At 46.1% G+C, this 25,835-nt stretch overlaps 1 protein-coding gene across 2 annotated transcripts; it reads right to left on the bottom strand.

The window, feature by feature from the left end:
• Nucleotides 1–1,093: 1,093 nt before the first annotated feature.
• Nucleotides 1,094–11,967, bottom strand: PACSIN1 (protein kinase C and casein kinase substrate in neurons 1). 2 transcript variants are annotated; one of them, XM_027876678.1, is made up of 9 exons: nt 11,905–11,967; nt 9,610–9,766; nt 6,916–7,151; nt 6,162–6,317; nt 5,149–5,324; nt 3,444–3,570; nt 3,184–3,311; nt 1,676–1,863; nt 1,094–1,203 (listed from the first exon to the last, which is right to left on the bottom strand). In XM_027876678.1, exons 1-9 carry the CDS (start codon nt 11,965–11,967, stop codon nt 1,094–1,096), a joined length of 1,341 nt encoding a protein of 446 aa, XP_027732479.1. The 2 variants fall into 2 exon arrangements, with proteins under 2 accessions (XP_027732479.1, XP_027732478.1); XM_027876677.1 differs by having other exon boundaries at nt 3,450–3,570.
• Nucleotides 11,968–25,835: the final 13,868 nt, after the last annotated feature.

The following is a 25,835-nucleotide window of genomic DNA, read 5'->3' as shown; positions in this document are numbered from 1 at the left end:
CTCATTGCTGGGAGTGCCTGTACCTCTAGGCTCCCAAAACTACTCTGTGGGAGCTACTACCTCCTATGTACCCCAGGTTGGAGGGAAAGGATTCATCCTGCCCCTCACAGTCCTTTCACCTGCATCTCCTTTTTCCCCACTTTTTCTAGAGGGAATGGAATAGCATAGGAAAAGGATATGTGAGAATAGGAAGACCTCAGAAAGCCCAATGGAAGACTTGGAGACTGAAAGACCTCACCCTCCCTCAGACAGAAGTCCTTTGGTGGGACACGTGGGAGGTGGAGGAGTGGGCTGTCCTCTCATGAAAGAAAAAATAGAACAGAGAGAAGAGAGAGAGAGAGAGAGAGAGAGAGATCCTTGAAGAGGGGTAGGAAGGAGCCCGTGGGAACAGGAGTCCTTAGAGATCAGTGTGGTCTAGTAGAAAAAGCATTGGATTGAGCAGTCAGGCGTCCTGAACTCTTGTCTACTGCTATCCTGTGATGTGACCTTAAACCAGTCATTTCCCCTTTCCAGGCTTCAGTTTCCTCCTCTATAAAATGAGCGGGGCTAGACTGGACAGCTGTAAGGTCCCCTCCAGCTCTGACATTCTGTGAGCCAGCCTAGGGAGAATGGATGGGAGTCAGGGATTCTGGAGGAGGGGATCTTGGGAGACTTCTGAAGGGCACAGAGAGACAGACCTCTTTGGTGAGATCTGAAGACCAAGAGCCCTTGCCAACATTGCTGGCTGAGGCTGTGGCCCCTCACCTGCAGGAGGATTACTTCCCCAACCCTACCCCTTCCCTGCCCCCACTCTATGGTGCTATTTCAAATGCTTATTTCTGGTTTTTCTTTGTTTTTCTTTTTTTTTCTATTTTTTTTTCTTCCCAAGACGACTTTTAAAAAAATAAAAGCTTGATTGGAAAATATGTCTGGAACTCTATGGAGCTGGGGCAGGAAGAGGAATGGGTTGATTGTGGAAGAGGGTGGATTAGAAAGGATAGAAGACGGAAGAGGGTTGGCAAGGGATGAAGGGTATAGATGGCAGGAGAAGGGAGACTGGGAGGGATAGTGGGGAAAGGCATGAGGCGGGCTGATGGGGGACGGGGAGAGACAATTAGATGGACTCCACATAGTTGGCAGGATAGAGGCCAAGCTGCCCGCTGTCCAGACGACCTCGGCACCAACCCTGCTCATCTTCTTCTCCCAGTTTGGTAAGTTCATCTCCTGGAGGAACATACAAGGAGATGGGAGTTAGTGGTTGGGGAAGAAAGGAATGTGGTTTGAGTATGCATCCCCAAGACTCTTGGAATGAGGACCCTTAATTCTACCCTATAAGCTGCCTGAAATCCTCCTCTGCCAGGCTCCCAATAGCCACAATTCCATCTTTCGTATTCCAATCTCTATCCCCTGACCCCTCGCCTTTCAGGTCCCATACACCTTGACTCTTGTAGTCTGCTACCATATCTACATCTATCCCCTCTTTGTGAAACTTCTGTTGAGCCACACCCTCAATACTCCTTGCTGCCCTCTCACAACTGCCCAATGCCTGTCCTCTTCCAGCTGCCCCCATGTCCTCGAATTTCATAGTTCTTCATGTCTACTTGTCATCTATTCCCTGCACAGAAACTCTATTCCTTGATCACCCATGCCCCCCTGCCCCATCCCAACCCCCCCACCCTGAGTCCCCAGGTCAAACCTGCTTTGAAGCTGAGCTCGTCCTGCTCCTGCCCATCATAATCATAGAGTGCGCGAACACGCACCCCCTTGGCATCATCCTCAAAGGGGTTGGCACCCCCGTTGGCCTCACCCGCCCCGAAGGGATTTCCACTCTCATCATCAGACCACTCGGTGGCATATGGCTGGCCTCGGTCATAGCTGCTGACGCTGAGTGGAGGGGGACGGGGGAAGGGGGATGGAGATCATCATTGGCCTTGTCCTCAAGGGGTTTCCCACCCTCCCCCAGCACAAATCACAGAGTCACAGAATTTTAGGGCTGAAAGAGACCATGGGGTCATCTGACAATCTAGGCTAACCCATACACCAAAGGATTCTCTACTATAATAAACCCCACAGTTAGTTGGTCATCCAGGGTCAGCTGGAACAGGTTCTAGAGTGAGGGAGACCTGAGTTCAAATCCTGCCTTAGACCCTTATCAGCTGTGTGTTCCTGGGCAAGTCACTTAGCCTCTGTTTAGCTCAATTTTCCTCATCTGTAAAATGGGGATAATAACAGAATACACCTCCCAGGGTTGTTGTGAGGATCAAATGAGATAATATTAGTAATGCACTTGTAAAGTGCTACATAAATGCTAGCTTAAAAAAATGAAGGGCAGCCCATTCTGCTCTGGAGCAGCTCCATTGCTTAAGAAATTTTTCTTGACATCAAGCCTAAATTTTCCCTTTGCAACTGGCATCCACTGCTCCTGGCTTCTGCCCTCTAGAGCCAAATAAATAAGTTGAATCCCTCTTCCACATGGCAGCTTTTCAAAGACCCTGCTCTAAACTTCTCTAAACGATGGAAAGTGCTAGAGGATAGGATCAGGAAGAGAAGGAGACTCCTCTACAGTGGTCCAGAGTCAAGAGACCTGGGTTCAAATCCCAGCTTTGCTTCTAACTAGCTGAGTCACCCTAAGCAAGTGATCCTGATCCTTTCTCCTTGGGGGAAAAAAAAGTTTGTGCCTCAGTTTCCCCATCTGTAAAATGGAGCTATAGGCAGACTTCATTTTAAGCAATCCCAGGAAAGAGGGTATCTAATTATTTGCATTGCAAAGGATCTTTTATAGAATTCCTTAAATAGTGTCTCTTCCCCAATACAGTCCAAATAAGATTCAATTTAACCATCTTTTTTCAGAATGTTATCAGTGCATAAAGCAAGGGGCATATGAAATCTTCCCTGTTCTGTCTGCTGAACCAGCCTGCCAGGAATAACAAAAAAGATAATAGATGTAAGAGGGTTTGGGGAAACATTTTTAAATGTTTTGGGAATATGAAAGGTGATATCATTGTTATTGTTAAGGTCCTAGAATTTCAATTATAAGGTACTTCCAAGGCCATCTAGTCTAACCTACACCTGCTAGAATTATAATAATTTACTAATGGACCCTGCATGCCCAATGCTTGGGCACATCTCTGGGCAACAAGCAAGCTTCAGTGGAGGACCAACTTGAGAGGTGGGGGAGAGAAGGTATGCCCACCTGGTACTCACCTGCCACGGTCGCCAGCCTGCGCCATAGACTCTGCCACCCCTGAGGCATTGGTCAGGGTCACGCCCTCATTCTTCTTGGGCAGTTTCTCCTTCCTGGTGATGGTATGGGTGAGGTCTGGATTCCACTCCTAGTGGCAGTATGGGGTATGGGTATCTGTAAGGTTGCTCCCTGCCCCCTCCACGTGACTCCCTCCTCCTGGCCCTCCCTGCCTCTTCCTCACCAGCCCCAAGTCCACCTCTACATACAACAAAGGCAGGACACTGACCTCAAACTGGGGCCAATTCATGGGCATGCCGGGCCCACTGCTGCTTCGGAACCACTTGAGGTCATCCTGGGCATCAGCCCCCCGGATCGTCTGCTCCAGCTCACGGTACACATTGATGTAACTGGGCAAGGGAGAAATCGGGTGTGGTCACTCAGGTCTTTGCCTGAAGTTCAGGGGGAGAAACCAGGCCACACCAGCGTCTAGCTCAGGCCACCATTCTGGAGGTCATCAAGATTCTTCTTCTGAGGGCACTTCAGATCAGCCCCAAGGCCACCTACCACATAGGATGGGCACATAGGGTATGCCTACCTAAAACTGGTACCAAGTGCCCACGCAATGGTGACAATTGAGCCCAGAGCCTCTTCCTTCTTTCTCCTCTCACTCTGTCAAATTGTAGTATTAGAGAGACATCGTGGTATAGCATATACGCTTGGAGACTTGGAAGGCCTGGATTCAAATGCTACCTCTAACACTTTCTAGCTCTAGGACCAAGAGCCAGTTCAAATGATTCTCCCTGATTTCCTCATCTGCAAAATGGGGATAATAATACCTGTAGCACCTACTTCACTAGGTTGTTGTAAGCATTAAATGAGATAATGCCTGTCAGTCAGTCAGTGAATAAATATTTAAGTAACTACTATGTGCCAGGAAAAGAGTGGATAGGTGGCACATTAGATAGAGGACTGGGCCTGGAGTAAGGAAGACCTGAGTTCAAATCTGGCTAGCTATGTGACCCTGGGCAAGTCACTTCACCCTGTTTGCCTCAGTTTTCTCATCTGCAAAATGAACTGGAGAAGGAAATGGCAAACCTGCTCCATTATCTTTGCCAAGAAAGTCCCAAATGAGGTCATAAAGGAGTCAAACAAAACTGAAAATGACTGAGCAACAAAATGTGCTGAGCACCATGCTAAGCATCTGTACACACATGTGAGAAGCTTGGACCACGTTAAAGGCAGTGCTGCACTCTTCCCATGTCACAGCTGAGCTGGCTGAGCTCTCAAGCCCCTTAGGGCAACAATCTCAAATGTATCTGTGCTGCCAGCCGACACCTCCTCACTCCACTGCTCAAAAAGCTCCAGTGACTTCCTAGTACCTCTTAAGAGAAAACAGAGATTGCTTTCCTTCCCAGTCTGGCTCCAGTTTATCTTTCCAGGCTCATGGCATGACTCCTCCACTTGTGGTCCACGCTACCAACAAACTGACCCTCACGCATTTCCCTGAATTCCATCTCTATCTCCTTGTACAGGCTGTTCCCTGGGCGGAGGGGGGTGGGGGAGGTGGGACAGGGAAGGGGAGAAGAGGGCAGGAGGTGGGGAGGGGGGTTTACTCCTCCTAGTCACCTTCCCCTCCAGGCTCAGTTCAAGGGCACTTCAAGAAGACTTTCCTGAGTTTCCGGTGTTGTTAGTACCTCCCCCTGCCAAATCACTGCGTATTTATTTTGCCTATATTCTGTATTTACTTATCTGCGAACATGTATCCTGATAGTAAAAGGTAAACTCCTTGAGGATAGGGACTCTTCCATTTTTGTCCTGATGTCTCCAGCACAGTGCCTAGCCCATAGTAAGCCTTAAATCAATACTTCAGGATCGATTCAGGCATAAAACAAGGGGGTTACACCACACAGAAGATGAGCTCTTCTTGCCCGGAGTCCTGTTATCCTAGGGTCTTAACCCCTCCCCCCCATGCCCAGCACAGGTACCTGCTGTTTTCTGCCAAGTTGAGGTGGCGCTTTATATCCAAGAGCACCTCCTTAAGGAAAACCAGCCTCTTCTCCTCAAACTGCTGGCATTGCTCAAACACCTGCTCCATGCCTTCCATGTACTGGGGTGTTGACTTGCCAATCTCATCCAGCACCTTCTCATATTTCTCTTGGGTCTGTTGAGGAAGGAAGGAATGTAGGGAGGGAGAGAAGGAAGGAGGGAGGAAGGAAGGAAGGAAAGGAGGGAGGAAGGAAAGGAAGGAGGAAGGGAGAGAGGAAGGAAGAAAGGGAGGGAGGGAGAGAGGGAGGAAGGAAGGAAAGGAGGGAGGGAGGGAGAGAGGGAGGAAAGGAGGGAAGGAAGGAAGGAAAGCAGGGAGGGAGAGGAGGAAGGAAGGAAAGGAAGGAGGAAGGGAGAGAGGAAGGAAGGGAGGAAGGGAGAGAGGGAGGAAGGAAGGGAGGGAGGCAGGGAGGAAGGAAGGAAGGAAAGGAGGGAGGGAGGGAGAAAGGAAGGAAAGGAAGGAGGAAGGGAGAGAGGGAGGAAGGAAGGAAGGGAGGGAGGAGGGAAGGGAGGAGGGGCACGCTGAAGCCTGAGGACCTTTAGGATTTTCCCTTCCACCCCCACCCCCACTACCCCTACCCAGGGGCTGGGCTGGTAAATGTTTAACAGCAGCTCTCAATTTAAAAAAAAGAGAGTGAGAGAGCTCAATGCACTTTTGAGTTTAATCTGCATTATTAACAACTTCACTTTCATATTTCTGGACTTAAGAAATACCAAGCCTTGGATTACATCTTTGCTGATTTCTAAAATGTAAATGCTCATACTGAAAATGTAACAAATTTAACAATCGGCTCCAGGGAAGCAGTATGAGTTGGTTCCAGCACACGCCTGCATTCACCTTCCCCACGCTGGAGCGTGTGGTAGCCCCTGACCCCAGCGCCCCCACCTCTACTCCATAATCTGCATGCCTGCCCTTCCACATCCTCCCCTCCCCCTCCCAGTTGCAGACCCAGACCTTCTGTACATCCTGCTTGCACTTGTCCACTTTGTCCTGAAGTTTCTTCTGCTGTTCCGGGGTAACTGACTGCTCTGCCTTGCTGTTGGCCTCCCGGGTCACTGCCAACTTCTCCTCTTTGCAGGCCAAGTGGTAGGCTTTCTTCGCTGCCTCCAGCTTTCAGAGATGGGGAAGTTAATAGCCAGCATTTATATAGTGCCTTAAGGTTAGTAAAGCAGGGAGGCAGGGACTATTACCACCCCCATTTTACAGATGGAGAAACTGAGGCTAGAAGAGGTGAGGTGAGTTGTATCTAGCCCGGGGTCTAGAGTGTCTAGCCCAGGGCCCTGCAATAGTGGGGACTTAATTACCAGTTATTGAATGACTTACTGAATTAGAACAGGGCCCCTTCTTAGTTCCTCAGTGACGAGGTAGTGACCCTATGGACACTGTCCCTCTAGAAAATGTATCCTTTGGCCAGGAATACCTCCCTGTTGATTCTACTAGCATCATACACTTAGAGCTGGAAGGGATCTTAGAGGTTGTGGAATCCAACTCCCTAATTTTATGGAAGAGGAAACTAAGGCAGAGAGAGGGTAAGTGACTTGTCCCAGGTTACAACAGCTAGTAGGTGTCTGAGGGGGGATTTGGACCCAGGTCTTCCTGACTCCAGGGCCAGTGCTCTGCTGCCTCTCTCTAGGCTTCCTGTTGCTTTTACCCACAAGGAATCTCACGCCCTTCCTCCTAGACCCTCTCCCCACCTCGCCCTGGGTACCTCTTTCATCTTCTTGGCCCAGGGTTTCTGTGCTTTCCGGAAGCCATCCTCAGCCTCCTTCGTCTCCTTGAAGCCGCCCATGATCTGCTTGTGGTAGGCATCCTTCTGCCAGTTCTTCACCTTCTCCAGGTCATCATTGACCAGACTGTTCTTCATGTCCTGATGCAGCTCGCTCACCTTGTCAGCCTCCGTCATGATGGCGCCCCATGCACGCTCCAGGCTGCCGTACTGTGGGCCTGCAGGGAGAGACCCGAAGCCCGGGCATGAGCTGGGTGAGAGACAACAGCTGCTGTCTTGGTTTAGCTCACCTGCCTCTGAAACCTGTACGTGACTGAAGGAGAGCAACCTTCCCTCTCCTGCTGCCCCTCCCCCTGCTATACCCAGCACCCAAGGCTGGGCAGGCAACCTAAGGAATGCTCACATCTGACTCCTGCTGCACCTTGGGGTTTCCTGAGTTTGATTCAATTCAACAAAAGCACCTTCAATTTGCCAGGCACCATGCTAGGCAGAGGTGTAGAGGGCACTGGAAGCTTAAATTCCACAGGCTAGAGCTTTGGGTCAAATCTAATGAGATGAAATTTGGGAGGGGTAGATATAAAGTCATCAGATCATAAATTTAGAGCTGGAAGATACTCCAGAGGCCATCTAGACCAACCCCTTCACCTTATAGATGCGGAAATGGGGGCCCAGAGAGGTCAAGTGGTTTATTCAAAGTCACATAGGTTAATTGAAAAATATATACATAATTTTTTTGGAAATCACAAAGTTAAGTGTCAGAGGCAGAGTTTGAACCTAGATCCTCTAACATTAGATTTACTTCTCTTTCTACTGTGTTCTGCTCCAGCAGACACATCTTCCTGTTTTTCTGAATCTTACCCAGGTTATATGGTCACAGGATTTGAAGTAGAAAGGCGCCACCTTAGAAATCATCAAGTCTGAGTCCCTCATTTTATAGATGGGGAAACTAAGGCCCAGAAAGAGGACACGACTTGTCTAAGGTCATGTTAACAGTGAAGTAGCAAAACCAGGGCTTTAAATCTAAGTGTTCTGTCTCCAAACACAGCATATTTACTGCTATATCACAACCTCACAGTCTCTACCTCAGAAGAGTTTCTCCTAATGCCTATTAAGACCTTCTTCTTGGCTATCCATTAAGGCCCAAGTCATAGAAATACGAGCTAGGAAGGACCTCCAATGCCTGCTGGTCTATCCACCCCCTACTTTTACAGCGGCTCTCAGAGGTAATGTACCTTGCCAAAGGTCACACAGAAAGTGAGTGTCAGCGGTGGGATTTGAACACAAGTCTTTGTGTTCAGAACTTTGCAGTCAGTGCATGGCTTCCACAGTGCTAAGCTGCCTCCTTTAATCCTGTTGCTTCTAGGAAACCTTTCCTCACCTCTCTCCCTCTCCTCTGAACTCCCAAGAGCTCTTTCTGTCTAGACTATGACTTCTCTTGTTAGTCACCAATTTGTGTGTGCTTGCATTCATTCATGTGTGTGTATCTCTGTGTGTGTGTGTGTGTGTGTGTGTGTGTGTGTGTGTGTGTGTGTGTACATTATCTCCCCACCCTGCTGTGTGATCCTTAAAAGTAAGAACCAGATCCTATACACTGGTCCTGGAGTCAGGAACACCTGAGTTCCAATCCAGCTATGTGACCCTGGGTAAATCATGGAACCTCTATCTGCCTCAGTTTCATTAACCGTAAAATGGAGAGACAGTAATAGCACCTACCTCCCGAGTGTTGTGAAAACCAAATGAGATAACATTTGCAAAGTTCTGGGCTCAGAGTAGTGGCTTCATAGACGACGGTTCGCCCACCCCCACCCCCACCCCCAGCACTGCTGTCCGGCCCAGAGGGAAGACTTCTCTAATTTCTGACAGCAGTTCCTTGAAGCTCTTTAGGCTGCCTGTCATCCTCAGCAGAAGGTGCCTCTGCTGCCTGTATCCTTTCATTCAGCATGGCCAGCCTCTTCTCAATGACGTCCACAGACTTGGCTAACCGAGACACAACCTCTCCACGTCTAGCACAGGCCTGGGCACACAGCTGGTGCTAAGTAATAATAATAGTTCCAATTCCCATAGTACTTTCATGTTTACAAAGTACTTTCCCACACGTACAGAGGACAAATGTACAATCCCACAAAGTTGCCTATCTAAGTGCTATTACCCCCATTTTACAGCTGAGGAAACTGAGGGTCAGAGGGGTAAAGGGACGTGCCTAATTAATACTTAGAGGGTCATATGATCTAGAGCTGAAAGGGAACTTAGCCTTCATCTTGCCCAATCCCTTCATTTTACGAAAGGGAAAATTGAGACTGTGAGGGAAATGACTTACCCAAGGTCACTTAGATAGTAAGGAGCAGAGCTGGCACTCAGACCCAGGCTCTCTGACTCTAAACTCAGGGCTCTTTCCTCTATGCCACTCTTGCTGAATTACTGAATGACTAAAACGTGCCTGAGGTCAGGGTGGGACCCAGACGTGGCAGGAGGCCCTCCCAAGATCTGCCCCACCTCCTCAGGCACAGCCTCTATAGCTAGAGGAACCTCGATGTTTGCCTTCTGTCCCTGGGGAAGAGTGAGGAGCCGTCAGGGCTGGATCCCCCAGCTCATGTTCCTCCCCTGAGCGTGGGAAGGGGCCATAACCATTGCTTGCCAGTTTGGGGTGGGATGGTGTGGGGGAGAGCACGGGGGCACCTTTCTCGAGGAGCTGGCGCCAGCGCTTGGCCCAGTCTGTGAGCTGCTGGGCGTAGGCCTTCTCGATCTTGGCTCGCTCGTGAAGGCAGCTCATGAGGTCGTTGCAGAGTCGGTGGCCATCATCAATCCGCTTTACCGTCCGCTTGTAGTTTCCCACCTGGAGGAACCCCAAGGACAAATGGGCAACCCCATTCCTTGGCTACCCTGGCAGTTGCTGCCTCTCAAGTGGGACCTCTCTGGGCCTCACCCGCTATGGATCAATTTTCCTAACCATCCTCCAAGAGCAACAGCCAAACCGCCCTCCTCCAAATCATCGTAATCATAACAACTTTAAAAGCCTCCCTCACAAACAACCCCCGCCCCAATCGTATCCTGTTGTGTCCAACAGGTGCCCATCCTGAGCAAGGAAGGGCTGGAACTACCGAGGCAGGTGATCCAGCAGAAACCATCCGTCCCCCACCTCATCCCACATTCCAGCCTGGTCCACACCCCAGTTCCCATATTTCCCACCATCTACCAAACCTAGAGGGAAGGGAAATAGATGAGCCCCATTCAGGTTGCAGAGGGGGCGGGAGAAAAGTTGAGAACAGAGGAGCAAGAAAAGAAGAATTGATATGTTGTCTAAATGGAGAAAGATGGGAGAGAAAGGAGGCAGAGAGAGTCACAGAGAGGCAAGCTGAGGACAGAAAAGAGAAGAGGGGAGAGCCTAGCAGAGAAAATAAAAAAAAAAAACAAAACCAGAAGGATAGGTGAAAGGTAGGATAGGTCACACAAATATAGCACCTTTAGGTTTACAAAATGCTTTCTTCACATCCACCTGGCGAGGTAAGTAATGAGAGCATTAATCTCCCCATTTTATAGATATGCCAACTGAGGCTCAGAGAGGGTAACCTGCCCAGAGTCAAACAGCTAGTAAGGATGGCATAAGGGACAGGAAGTAAGGGAGACAGGGAGTTAGAAGATAAGGATTAGGACATTAGAAGCAAAGAAATAGAGGCCTGAAAAAGAAATCCTGAACCACACCCTGGACTAAAATTTAAGAAAAGCTCTATTTACCTTTTATTAGTCACTCAATAATAGGGGATAGGGCTTAGACCTGTGATTTCATTGATTTAGGGAACTCCCAGGAAGGAAACTACCTCTACTTTCCTGCAATATGTACTCTTGGAGAGCTGTCTAGGGTGCTAAGTGGTAAATATTTTGTCTCCGGTCACACAACCAGTGTACATCACAAGCAGAACTTGAATCCTGGTCTTCTGCACCTCTGAGGCCACCTCTCTGACCACTGTGCCACAACTGCTGCCATCACCATCATCACCATCACCACCATCATCATCCTCACTCTCATCACCATCATCATCGCCATCATCACTCATTCCTACAATGTTTTCATATTTACAAAGCTCCTCCTTCACAAAAACCTTGTGGGGTAGTTCCCTCAAGAATTATTACTCCTATTTTTTTGGTTGCTGTTGTTCAGTTGTTTTCAGTTGCGTCTGACTCTTTGTTACCACATTTGGGGTTTTCTTGCCAAAGAAACTGGATCAGTTTGTCATTTCCTTCTCCCACTCATTTTACAGATGAGGAAACTGAGGCAAACAGGGTGAAGTGACTTGCCCAGGGTCTCACAGCTAGTAAGTGTCTGAGGCCAGATTTGAACTCAGGTCTTCCTGGCTCCAGACCTGGTGCTCTATCCACTGTGCCACCTAGCTGTCCATTACTCCTTTTAGTTACTAAGTAAATAGAGACCCTGATAACCACTCCCTTCACTCCCCTGCTCCCCAAATAAGCAGCCCACAATGCAGAAGGCATCTAAAATAGTAAGTAAGCTTCTAGAAGAGGAGGAAGAGAGGGTGGAAGGTATGAGAGAGACACAAAATGGCAGACAAAGGTTTGATTTGGGTTGGTGGGTCATGAGATGCCTCAGGGGAGACAGGAGAGTGGATGGAGCTTCACTGAAAATGGTCACCCTGCTCCCTCTTGTGGCTACAATATGCCAAATTAATTCTCCAGAAAGGCTGTGAAGAAGGGCAGGGAGGAAGTAAAGATGGGTGGAGGGTTGGATGGGTAGAGGAGGAAGAGAAATAATACCAAGGCAGGGCAATGAGGGAACCCAGGCCCAGGTGGTACTGAAATATGGACAGGAGGGTGCTGGGCGTTAGTCCCACAGGACTGGCACAGGCCCCCCCCCCAAGGTTGTGACCCCTTCTGTGGAACACTAGGCAGAGGTAGGACTGGAATCTGGGAGGGAAGTGTATGTGAGAAAAAGGGTTGGGGAAGGGGGGGGGATCTCACCTCCCAGAAGCTGTCTGTGATCTCCTCCACTGAAGGTGTGGCCTCATCATAGGAGCCAGACATGGTGCCTGGGGTTGGGGGTTGGGGCTGGGCACTGGGCTGCAGCCAGAGACAAACCTCTGCTCATGCACTGAAAGACAGGAGAGAAAAGGGTGGTCAATAAAACATAGGAAGGAGATGTGACGGCCAGCTCTCCCCCTTTACCCCCACTCCCAATATCTATTTCTGTCCACAGCTTCAAAGCCCTGAACCTAGCTGAGAACTCAGAAGTATATAAAGTTTTAAGTCATAAGGGACCTTAGAAATCACCCATTCCAACCTCCCCATTTTACAGAGAAAGAAACTGAGGTCAGAGAAGTTAAATGATGTGCCCAAAATCACAAAGCTTGTCAGCAGCAAAGCCAGAACCCAAGTCTCTTGACTTCCATTCTTTTTTAGTGGCCTTTCCACTATTTTCCATTAGCTCTGTAATCCAGGCACAGACCTGGCAGAGAATCCAAAGATGGGTCCCTACAAGGGTCATTCTGGGCAAAGTAGCACTGAACCATATCTCAGCCAGTTCCCAGATCTTAAAGCCCTGGTGGAGTGGAGCATGGAACCTCAGCACTCCCACTTTGGACAGTGGGGATTCCTCCTGGATTGCACCAGCAAACTAGTGCTGATTTTGTTGTAGTTCAGTAGTTTGTTGTGCCCAACTCTTCATGACCCCATTTGGAGACACTAGAGTGGTTTGCCATTTCCTTCACCAGCTCATTTTACAATTGAGGAAACCAAGGCAAACTGAGTTAAGTGACTTGCCCAGGGTCACCCATCTAGCAAGTGTCTGAGACCAGATTTGAATTCAGGATGATGAATCTTTCTGACTTCAGGCCTGGCACTCTATTCACTGCACCACCAATATTTCAGGTTAATTCATCCAAAAGAATACTCTATATCTGTCCCACCCCTTTGATCTCCACCACATGACCTCAGATTGCTGAGCTCTAAACTCAAGAGTTCTGCAAATGCTGTCTCTTTGCACCATGCCGTCCCCTCCCCGTTACCCCCAATGCAGGAAAAGAGAATGCCAGTCACAAAGGATACACCTTTACATGACTCTCCAAAGATGAAATCTTAATTCAGAGGAATTCAAACAATGCATAAACTAAAAGGCAGTAACAAAAGGTATGATGGGGCACAGTAGATGACTTGAACTTGACAAGTGGCTGCAAATTTTTAGAGCTACAGGGGGCTTTCTAGTCCTCCCCCTCATTTTCTTTTTTTATTATTAATTTATTTTTAGTTTCCAACAATCACTTCCATAAACTTTTGAGTTTTTTTGTTTGCTTTTTGATAAGGTAGTCGGGGTTAAGTGACTTGCCCAGGGTCACACAACTAGTAAATGTCGAGTGTCTGAGGTTGTGTTTGAACTCAGGTCCTCCTGTCTCCAAGGCCGGAGCTCTATCCACTTCACCACCTAGCTGCCCCTAGCTTTTGAGTTTTAAATTTTCTCCCCCTCCCTCCCAACCTTCTTCCCCAAGACAGTATGCAATCTGTATAGGCTTTACATATACATCCCTATTAAACATATTTTCACATTAGTCATGTTGGAAAGAAGAATTAGAACCAATAGGAGGAACCACAAGAAAGAAGAAACAAAACAAAACAGAAGAAAAAAGAGGAGCAAATAGTATGCTTCAATCTACATTCAAACTCCATAGTTCTTTCTCTGGATGTGGATAGCATTTTCCGTCATGAGACTTTTGGAGCTGTCTTAGATCCTTGCATTGCTGAGAAGAGCTAAGTCTATCAAAGTTAGTCATTGCAAAACGTAGCTGTTACTGTGTGCAATGTTCTCCTGGTTCTGCTCACTTCACTCAGCATCAGTACATACATGTCTTTCCAGGTTTTTCTGAAGTCCTCCTTCTCATCATTCCTTATAGCACAATAGTATTCCATCACATTCATATACCATAACTTGTTCAGCCATTCCCCAATTGATGGGCATCCCCGCAGTTTCCAATTCTTGGCCACCACAGAAAGAGCTGCTATAAATATTTTTGTACACGTGGGTCCTTTTCCCATTTTTATGATCTCTTTGCCTCCCCCCTCATTTTAAAGGAGGAAATTGAGATCTACCATAGGAAAGTGACTTGTTCAAGGTCAGACAAGTAGGTTGGAAGTAGCCTGAGCTAGGCTTAAAACCTTGTGCCTCAGTTTCTTTCTGCCACACCACCCTCTCTCCCCCCTTTTGCTGCCTTCACAGTCCTAGACACATACTATGCACTCAATAAATGTTGCCCAGTCTATGGACATCCTCCCTCCCCCACCCCTGTTTTCAGTATCCCAAACCACCGGCAAGGATGTCCCTGCCCGGCCCCAGCTGGGTGCTAAAGAGATACCACCTCCCTGTGGCTCCCCACCTCCCTTCTCTGTAGTAAAGCCCCATGGCCCAGCTCAAACATCTGGTTCTTCTCCTCAGTTTCCCCTGTACTGTGTACAAGCCTCTGCAGAACAATCAGTGCACTCTGCCCAGCTCTGCCTATCCAAATGTTTCTTTTCCCTTAAAAGCTTAAGCTCTTCTTCCTCACAGTCTTTCCTGATCACCACCACCCTCCCTGAAAGCGACCTCTCCATCTTCACATTTCTCGTGGAACACTTTGGATGTTCCCCGCGTTTCTCTTATAATCTATTTAGTATTCTACTTTATCTGTGGACATGTTGTAGTCCTATTAGAGTCGTGAAGTCTTGGAGGGGAGTGATTATGTAATTGTCCATCTCTGTATCCCATTGTCTAGCTCAGTGCCTGGCTACTCAGTAGGAAATTAATAACTACTTGTTGAATGGAATTTGTTGGGATTCCTCAGTATACAGATGGCCCTATCTTCCTCATGCTCTCCCCTGTTACAGACTCAATTCCTCCTTGCCCCTTTCAGCTACAACATGCTTCTGCCAATGTCCCACTTGCCCCTGGCAAAGCCAACAAGGGGCACAGGCCCTGAACTTCCCACTCCTTCCCTCTTCCCTCAAGCAGGGACTGCCAGACCTGACCCTCCTCTTAGAAAATGTTCATCTGCCTTCCTCTGGCCAGCGGATCAGCTGGGATTTGCTCAGCTGTCTGTGTGTTGATCTGCCCTTGAGCCGTCTGTCTGCATCACTGCTGTCCAATTTAGCCTGCAAGTTTCTGCAAGGCAGAGTCTGTGACTCCTCCTCCACCCTCAACAGATCCGCTGCTAGCCTCTTAACACACCGAGAAAGCTCATCACCGTCCCTCACCCAGGAACTGCAGGGCAAACCAACTAGAAAGGGAAGAGAACTAGTCCTCAGAGAGTGAGGCCGGTGTCCAGCCAAAACCTACCCTGAGCTGCAAGCCCTGTTTATGGGATCGCAGAATTTGGAGCTAGAAGGACCCCTAGAGCTCATCTAATCTGCTCATTTTTCAGGGAAAGTGAGTCTCAGAAAATAGAAATGACTTGGCCAATATCACAGAAGTAGCTGAGATCTAAAACCTGGTCCTTTGATTCAAAATAAAATGCTTTTTCATCACACCATATTGCTGGCGGTCCAACTGCTGCCGGCTCTGCTCTGCCAGGCTCAGTTGCCAAATTACCGTCTCCCTTTGCCACAAAGCACTGACCAATAAAGATCTTATGAGAACTCCACTCAATCTGGGAAGGCAAGGAGATGCCCCATCCCATCTGACTTCCCAAGCTATCTGCCCCTCATAACCTGAGAGATTTCCATACATCCCAAGCAGCAGAACCAAGGACAGCAAACTCTGGGATCCTTCTAAAATCTTCATGGGAAAGGGTCTGATAAATTCAGTCACAATAAGGTGTAAATGGTTAATAAGAACTTCTGAATTATTATATTATTATTAATACTTTCTACCTGTATAGCCAAATAAGGTTCCTCCACAGCTATTGTCTCATTTGAACAACTGAAACTGTTCTCTTCGAAGTGACCAAGCATCTTCTAACTGTGAAACATGGTGCTCTCATTTCCATCCCCAACCTTCTAGATCTCTCTGCAGCATCTGACACTGTTGATCACCTTCTCTTCTAGGATACATTCTCCTTTCAAGGTTTTCTTGACACAGCTCTCTCTTGACTCTTCTCCTGCCTGCTTGACCACTCCTCAGTCTCCTTCGTGGGATCTCCTAATTGTAGATGTTGCCTAAGGGCTCTGTCATGAGCCTTCTTCTCTTTTCTCACTCTCTCACTTGGTGACCTTATCAGCTCCAATGAGTTTAATTATTTCCTCTATGCTGATGACTCACAGATCCATATATCCAGCTCTCCATCTCCCTCCCTAATGGACATTTCAAACTTAAATCCTATCAGCCTCTGAAATTTCCTCAACATGTCCAAAGCAGAACTTGTTATCTTCCCTAAACATTTGTTACTGAGTCATTTTTTCAATTGTATCTGACACTTCATGACCCCATTTGGGGTTTTCTTGGCAAAGAAACCGTAGTGGTTTGCCATTTGCTTCTCCAGCTCATTTTAGATGAGAAAACTGAAGCAAACAAGATTAAATGACTTGTCCAGGGTCATACAGCTAGTAAGTGTCCAAAGCCAGATTTGAACTTAGGAAGATGAGTCTTCCTGGTATTCACTGTGCCACCTAGCTCTGCATTCCCTCTACCAAAAGGCACCATCATCCTTCTAGGCACACAAATTTAAAACCTCATGGTCACTGTTATTCACTACAAATAATAATAATAATACCACCTAATATTTATATACCAATTTAACATTTGCAATAATGTCTCACTTGATCCTCTCAACAACCATATGAGGTTTACATTATTAGTATCCTCATTTTACATATGAGAAAACTGAGTCTGAAAGAAGTTAGTCACTTGTCCAGTGTCACACATCTATTAAATGTCTGAAAAAGGATTTGAACCCAGGTCTTCCTAACTCCAAGTTCACCTCTTTCATCAACTACACCACAGTCCTTCTCTCAGTCAGTTGATAAATCTTGTCATTTCTACCTCCTCAACATTTCCCCTCTACATTCTCTTCTCCCCTAGGCCAGTCCCTCATCACCTCTCATCTGAACTATTGCAATAGCCTTCTAATTGGTCTCTCCTCTCCAAGTCTTTCCCCACTCTAATCCATCCTCTACCTAGCTCCCAAAATGATTTTCCTAGGTCTGACCACGACTCGCCCCTACTCTATAAAATCCAATGGCTCCCTATTACCTCTAGGACAAATATAAATTTTATTGTTTGGCATTTCAAGCCTTTCACTCCCTGGTCCCTTTCTACCTTTCCAACCTTATTACACCACTTCTTTTACTCTATAGCCGAGGCAGTCTGGCTGTCTTCGTACCCTTCATCTCCTCCCATCACCTAGCCTTTGCTCTTGTTGTCCACCATGTTTAGAATCCAATCCCACTACACATCACTTCTTAGTATCCTTAGTTTTCTTCCAGGCTTAATTTATTCACCATCTTTTACAGGAAGCCTTTACTGATCTTCTCTCCCCTCAAAAAAAAATCGCATATTTATTTTATATATATTTTATATGCCTATGTATTTGCATGTTGTTCTCTCTGTAGCATATAAGCTCCTTGAGAACTGTTTCATTTTTATTTGTATTTCTCTCTTTTTTTTTTTCCTTTTTAGGCAATTAGGGTCAAGTGACCTACCCAGGGTCACACAGTTGGTAAGTGTCAAGTATTTGGTCTGAGGCCAGATTTGAACTCAGGTCCTCCTGACTCCAGGGCCTGTGCTCTATCCACTGCACCACCTAGCTGCACCTCAACAAGCATTTATTGAGGAATAGAAATATAGGTTACATAGCTGTTTGAATGTCATCTCACCCATTAGACTGTGAGTTTCTTGAGAGTAGTGACTGTCTTTCATCTTTCTTTGTATCCCCAGCTCTTAGCATAGTACCTGTATAGAGTTGGTGCCTGATAAATGCTGATTGACTGCTACTCTGTCTATGATCTTTACAGGGCTCTTTCCACCATTTCACTCACCCTACAAGAAATGGAGATCTGGTTGAAAAATGATGGGCCCGTATCCAGCTGAGTTGGTGAGGTTGGGATGGAGTTAGAGCATTATAACTCTCAAATCACACCCTGAGATAATCACCTAATCTGTCTACATGTGATGACCGGCAAAGTCTTTCCGTCTGGTCCTGGCATTCCTGAACCCTCCCCTGTAAACAGATGACAGAGCATACGTATAGGCAGACGGGAACGAGACCCAACAAATACAGGGTCAAGTCACCGGATGTGGTTAGAGTGGGAGACCACGAGACAGAATAAAGGGCTAAAATCCAGCCTGTCTCTGGCTAGGGAGGAGCAAAAAAGCACAGACCAGCACAGAACCACAGAGTATCAAAGCTCCTCAGAGGATCACTGACTCCAGTTCTTCTATTTTACAGATGAGGAAATCGAGACCCAGAAAGAGACTTGCTCAAGGTCACACAGCTGGCATGTGGCAGTGGCAGGCCCCAGACCCACGTCCTGTGTTCTTTCCAGGGTAATTCCTCATTGCTATAATCAGAGATCCTTGATCATACCTCTTCTCCTCTAACCATTCATATGCCCCTTGTGGTGAGGTTGGGTCTTTAGAAGAACCCTTTTCAGGAACTATGCCTTTCCTAGGCGGCCAGCAAAAATAGCGGCATAATCGACTTAAAAAAAAATCATTGGCCTAAAAGTTAGGAGGTTCAGGTCTGTCACTGATTCATGGTGAGAACTTGGGTAAATCGTTCCCCTACATGGACCTCAGTTTCCTCAGCTAACCTGAACAGGAATCCCTCTGTCTTACCCCAAGTGATTTTTCCAGCCTCAGCTTGAAGAAACCCACTGTCCCCAGAGGCAGATTATCCCATCGGAAGACGGCCCTGATTACTAGGAAGTTGTGCCTGACATCTGGACAAAACCTGCCTCTTTGACTTCCACCCACTGTTACTTGGCTCTAGAAATCATGCCCTCTGGAAATAAGAAAAACAAGTCTCCTCTCTTTTCCATGTGACAGCCCTCCAAATATTTAAAGACGGCTCCCGTGTTTCCCCTAAGTCTTCCCTTCTCCAGGTTAAACATTCCCAGTTCCTTCAAGAAGATGTGTCCAGGGTATGATTTCCAGTAACCCTTCCCATACTACACACCCTCCAGTTGTCAAAATCCTTATTAAAATGTGAGGCCCCAAACTGGACACAAACCTTAAGGTTTGATGCTTTTGCTCTGTAACTCATTGGTTCTCTGACCCTGGGCCCATCTGGACGTGGAGTCGGGAAGACTTGAGGTCAAACCCTGCCTCAGGTACTGACTAGTTGTGTGACCCTGGAAAAGTCACTTAATCTCCGCCTACCTCAGTTTCCTCATCTGTAAAATTAGGATAATTATTATTAGGATAATAATAAGGGGTAGCTAGGTGGTGCAGTGAATAGAGCACTGGCCCTGGAGTCAGGAGGACATGAGTTCTAATTTGGCCTCAGACACTTAACACTTACTAGCTGTGTGACCCAGGCAAGTCACTTAACCTCAATTGCCTTGCCAAAAAAAAAAAAAAAATTTAGGACAATAACAGCACCTACCTCTCAGGGTTGTTGTGAGGAGCAAATGAGTTAAGGCAAATAAAGTGCTTTGCAAACCTTAACAGGCTCTATGTAAATGCTAGCTATTGTCGTTGTTATGTTATTGTTCAATCATTTCAGTTGTGTCAGACTCTTCCTGACCCCATTTGAGATTTTCTTGGCAAAGATACTGGAGTGGTTTACCATTTCCTTTTCCAGCTCGTTTTATAGATGAGGAAACTGAGGCAAACAGGATTAAGCGACTTGCCCAGGGTCACACAGGTAGCAAGTGTCTGAGGCCAGATTTGAACTCAGGAAGATGTGTCTTCCTGATTCTAAGCCCAGTGCTCTATCCACTGCACCATTTTCCCTAACTTTGTCTCAGTGAATTAAGTGGAAGAGGATCTTTGTCCATGCCTAGGCCTGGAGAGGCAGCTGTGCTGGAGGCAGCTAGATGGCTCAGTAGATAAAGCACCGGACCTGGAGTCAGGAAGACTTCATTCAAATCCAGCCTCACCACTTACTAGGTAGCTGTATGATCCTGGACCAGTCATCGAACCTCTGTTTGCCTCTAGAGAAGGAAATGGCAAACCACTCCAGTATCCCTACCAAGAAAACTCCATGGCCAGTATTGGCGTGATATGATCCATGGGGAGGAGGGGCACATCTGACTGACAAGAATAGACAACAGCAACAGCGTTAGGTGGGAGGAGAGGATGTAGAAGGAGGAGTTCAGAGATATGGGCTATTTTAGAGAGATATATTTCACATGGCACCAAGTAAGAGTATAGCTGTGCCCTCTTCCTGTCTAGAGTCCTTTCTTTGCCTACCTTCCTCCTTTGACTGAGCTCCCCATCAGAAAAACAGCTGACCGGCACAGTCAGAGTCACAAGCACTTATAGATAGAGGAGGAAGCAAAAGCCTAAAGAGAGTGTGACTTCCCCAAGGTCTCACAGGTAATTAAGCCCATGATTCCATCAGGAACACAGCTAAAGCACACGGGCTGTGAGTGAAAAGGCCTTGCTTCCATTGCATCATGCCGTCTCTAAATTCCCTTCTAGAACTGAGAGCCTGCCCCCACTCTCCTCCAGCACGAGCTCGAGCTCCTTACCTCTCACTAAACTGGAACTCATCTTTGGGAGCCCAGCCCACCTGAGATCTAGCCAAGACTGCCTACGAAAAGAAACTTCTCTTTGGAGAAAGAGAAAAAGGGCTGATGGACAGGAGACCTGAGGTCTGGTTCTAGCTCTTCACTAACTTTCCATGTGACTTTGGACAAATCACTGTGAACCTTGGCTTCACCCTCGTACAATGGGTAAAAGGAGGGGCAGCTAGGTGGTGCAGTGGATAGAACACCGGTCCTGGAGTCAAGAGAACCTGAGTTCAAATCTGGCCTCAGACACATAACACTTACTAGCTGTGTGATTCTGGGCAAGTCACTTAACCCCCATTGCCTCACCAAAAAAATAAATAAATAAATAAAACAAAATGGGTAAAATGCCATCAGCCATTGGCTCTCAAGGTTGTCAAAGGAGGAAATGTTTTCAATAAATAGCACTTTGAAAAATATAACCTGCCACAAAATTGTTCTGCAACTGGCACAGGGCGCTCAACATGGTGACCACATGTCACCATAGGATACCTTTCCTGATGATTGTAATAGGGTGCCATGCATTGTTACTATTTGTGTGACCTTGGGCACATCTAACCTCTCTAGGACTCAGTTTCCTCCCTTGAGAGGTGAAGGGGAGCTTATAGGATCTCAGATTTGGAGCTAGAAGAAACCTTAGAGATCATCCCATCCAATTTCCTCATTTTATAGATAAGAAAACTATGGCCCAGAGAATGTAAATGAATCCCCTGAGGCCACAAAGGTGGTAAGGAACAGAGACAAGATCTGAACCCCAGCACTCTTGACTCTAGAACCAGTAAGGGGAGGGTAGATCTCCCAAGATACCATGCTGTCTTTAAATTCCCTTCCTCCTTTCGATCTTAGTAGGCGGAGCCATGGAGTAGAAAGGATGTTGTTTTGGAAGTTAGAGCCTATTGGTTCCAATCCTGGCTCTACCACTTACTCTGTGAGATCCTGGGCAAGTCACATTACCTTTGGGCCTCACTGTTCTCCTGTGTAAAATGAGAGGATTGGGCTAATTCAGTGACTCACAGTTTAAGAAGCATTGGGCTAGATGAAGTCTTTCTTGTTGTTTTAGTTGTGTCTGACTCCTCATGACCCCATTTGGGGTTTTCTTGGAAAAGATACTGGAGTCATTTGCCATTTCCTTCTCCAGCTCATTTTGCAGATGAGGAAACTGAGGCAAATAGGTGTGAGGTGACTTGTTCGGGGTCACACAGTTAGTAAGTGTCTAAGGGTGGATTTGAACTCAACAAGATGAGTCCTCCTGACTCCAGACTCTCTATCTATTGTACCACCCAGCTGCCCTCTGAGGTCCTTTCAAGCTCTAAATCTATGATTTTATGATCTTTTATGATGTTTTATATAATTTTACATGTATAGCAGATATCTTATTGCTTGCCTCCTCAATGGGTGGAAGAGAGGCTGGAGGGAGAGAGAAAATTTGGAATCAAAATTTTGAAAGAAGTAAAAAATGAATATTTTTTTAAAAAATAAAATAATCAAAAACAATAGTCAGACAGCCCCTTAAGTATAAGGACTAGTTCATTGTTTCAATTCAATCAATTTAATTCAACAATTATCTCCAATTCATCCTGTCTATGTAAGGAAGCTAGGTGGCACAGAGTCAAGAAGATCTGAGTTCAAATCCTATCTCAGACACGTACTAGCAGTGTGACCCTGGGCAAGTCACTTAACCTCTATTTGCCACAGGTTCTGGAGATAATAATAGCATGAAAGCACTGCCTCACTTTTTCTTCCTGTCATAACTTGAAGACCATTCCATCTAAGGTTCTGGCAACTTTCCTGGTTGCCTCTGCTCCCATTCACAGAGGTTTCCAGTTAGGCTTTATTCTTTCCCATGTGTGATACTGAAATAATGGTTTGTTGATTTAACTATTACAAGATCGTCTGACTGGTTTGTGAACTAAACCCACCCCCACATCCCAAGACCTCAAGCTGTAGGAACAGATGGGCACATAACTTCTTGCCAAATTATCAATTTGTTGATTCCAATCCGGGTAGGAGTAAGGGGGTGGGGGAGGGGGAGTGCTAGGGAAAGGGAGAGGCTTTCATAAAGATCTGGTGAATTTTCCTTTCCACTCCATTCCTTTGACTACATCTTTTATGAGAAGTTTGGGGGCAATTGGGAGTTTTTAGAAAGGAAGAAAAGGATTCAAGCCAACATTGGCATCCAGGTCACGGACAAAGGAAGGATGCTCTGCCTAGAATGTGTCACAGTGGAAAGAGCTCTGGATAGTAGCTCAAGTCAAAGGACTTGAGTTCACATCCCAGATTTGCCATAATATCCATAGATTCTTAGGAAAATCACTTAAGTTCTCTTAGCACCAGTTTTCTAATCTGTGAAATGGGGATAATAATAGCATGCACTTCGAGGGTTGTTATCTCAAATGGGATGTAAAAACATTTCTGTGGTTATTGTTGTTCAGTTGTTTTTCAGTCATGTCCGACTCTTTGTGACCCCATTTGGGACTTTCTTGGCAAAAATAGTGGAGTGGTTTGCCATTTCCTTCTTCAACTCATTTTACATAGGAGGAAACTGAGGTAAACAGAACTAAGTGACTTGCCCAGGGTCATACAGTTAATAAGTGTCTGAGTCTAGATTTGAACTCATGAATATGGATCCAAACCCAGTACTCTATCTACTGTACAACATAGATACAGATAGATATAGATATAAATGCAATATATGCATATTTTTAAAAATTCTAAACCTAACAAACATAAAAAACCCAGAGCATTTCTACATAAAAAGTAAAATATTCCCATACCACTTGTTTTTTTTAAATATATCAAAAAATCAACACATAGCTTTCAAAACTATCCTCCTTGACTACTTCTGAATTTCCTTCTGTTCTCCTTTATTCCTGTTTAAAACTGTTCCAATGACCCTGTTCTTTTTTCTTTCCCTTCCTTATTTTTTTTTAGGGGGGAGGGAGAGGCATCATTATTGCTATTCTGATATTCTTCTATTATTATTATTACTATTATCCTTAAAATGAGGAGGTTGGACCAAATGACCTGTAAGACCCCTTCCAGCTCTTAATCTATGATGCAATGAAGTTTAGAGAGGCTCATGACCAGTTTAGACCCAGAATAATTAATTTTTCAGCTATACAGGAACATGCAGATGATCTACTGCAGTGTGGGAGGGATTGGCGTGGAGGGAAAAGAGACCCACACTAATGAAATCATGGCTCCCTTAAGTATTGAAATACAGTGCTAGGTACGCTGTAGGTTCAATGCTGCCTAAAAAGCAGCTGTGTCCCTATGGGAGGGATGAGTTCTTCCTTTATTAAGGAGCCCGACCTTGGAAAGGGTCCCAGGTGAACCAAACCTATCATGAAAAGGCTGGAATGAATGGGCTGACCCCAGGTCAGAGGTTCGTGATTATTTAGCCATCAGCTGGCTTAACAGCAGTTTATCCGAAAAAGATGAAGGAGTTTTTGTTGACTCAATATGAGTCAACGGTGTGACGCATCAACCAAAAAGGCTAACGTGATTTTGAGCTGAATTAGCAGGAGAGCAGGGTACAGAACAAGGGAAGTGAGGAGGGAAGGAAAGAATGAAGGAACGAAGGAAGGAAGGAAGAAAGGGAGGAGAAAAGGAGCGAAAGGAGAGAGAGAGGAAGAGAGGGAGGGAAGGAGGGAAGGAAAGAAGAAAAAGTCAAAGGAGGGAGGGGAGGAAGGAAGGAGGGAGGAAAGGATTTGACACTGTTGATCACCTTTTTCTCTTGGATATTCTCTCTCTAGATTTTCATGACATTACTCTCTCCTGGTTCTCCTCTTATCTATCCAATTGCTCCTTTCCAGTTCTTCCTATTACCTTTTACCTATTCCTATCCCTATCTCCTATTCCCTTTGCTCATTCTTCATCTATTCCTATCCCCATTATGTTCTATCCTAGCTTTCTTCTCTTTTCCCTTTGTACCGTCCCCTAGGTGCTCTCATCAACTCCCATCAGTTCAATTATCATTTTAATGCAAACGATCCCAAGATCTATACATCTGACCCTAGTCTCTCTCTTGAGCTCCATCACTAACTGCCTTTTGGACATCTCAAACTCAACGTGTCCTAAACTGGGTTCATTATCTTGTCCCCAAAATCCTCCCTTCTTCCTAACTTCCTTGTTACTGTCATCCTTCCAGGCATCCAGACTCCCAACACTGGAGTCATCTATGATTCTTCATTCTCACTGACCCCTTGTGTAAAATCCATTGCCAAACAATCCTGTCCTTTCTACCTTCACAACATCTCTCATACATGTCCCCTTTTCTCCACTCACACAGTCACAAAAATGGGTGAGGACACCATTACCTATCACCTGGACTATAATAATAGCCTTCTAACTTATCTCTTTGCCTCATCTCTCCCTATTCTAATCCATCCTCCCTGCATTTGCCAAGGTGGTTTCCCTAAAGCAGACCATGTCACCCCATTGTTCCATGAGCTCCAGTGGTCCCTTATGACCTCCAGGATCCAATATAAACTTCCCTGTTTGGCATTTAAAGCTCTTATCTTCTTATCTGATTCTTTCTTTCCTTTCTAATCTTACACTTTATTCCCTGCCATGTATATACTACAACCCAAGAATGCTGGCCAACTTGCAACTCTTCAAACACAGTACTCCAACTCCTGAATCTTTGTATTGGAATTCTTTGCTCCTTCACCTTTGTCTCTTAGTTTTCCTGGATTTCTTCAAGACTCAACTCAAATCCCACCTTCTACAGGAGGCCTTTCCAAGTCCCCCCAGCTTCTAATACCACCCCCTCTCCGAATGCCTTTTATCTATTCTGAACTATCCTATATGTACCTAGTTATTTGCATGTTGTGTCCCCTCTCCCCAATTAGAATGTAAGCTCCTTGAAAGCAAGAGCTAGTCTTGCTTTTCTTTCTATCCCTAGCACTTGGCATAGTGCCTGGCAAATAATAAAGACCTGATAAGTGTCTACTGCTGAAGCAGATGCTGGAGGACCATTGTCAAGGATGATATAGCAGGGTGTCCTATCATGCGATGGAAGTTTAGATTAGATGGTCCTCTAAGATTCCTTATAATGATGATAATAATAATAATTCACATTTTTACAATGCAGTTACTTCAAAATAGGGCAGCTAGGTGGTGAAGCGGATAGAGTGGTAGGCCTGGTGAGGAAGACCTGAGTTTAAATCTACCTATGTGACTGTGGGCAAGTCACTTAACCCTATTTGCCTCAGTTTCCTCATTTGTAAAATGAGCTGGAGAAACAAATGGCAAACCAC

This window comes from Vombatus ursinus, unplaced genomic scaffold (assembly GCF_900497805.2).
Source record: "Vombatus ursinus unplaced genomic scaffold, bare-nosed wombat genome assembly UNPS02014811.1, whole genome shotgun sequence".
In the NCBI taxonomy this organism is placed as follows: Eukaryota; Metazoa; Chordata; class Mammalia; order Diprotodontia; family Vombatidae; genus Vombatus; species Vombatus ursinus.
Note: the sequence above shows the minus strand (reverse complement) of the source record. Positions and strands in the feature narration are given on the sequence as shown.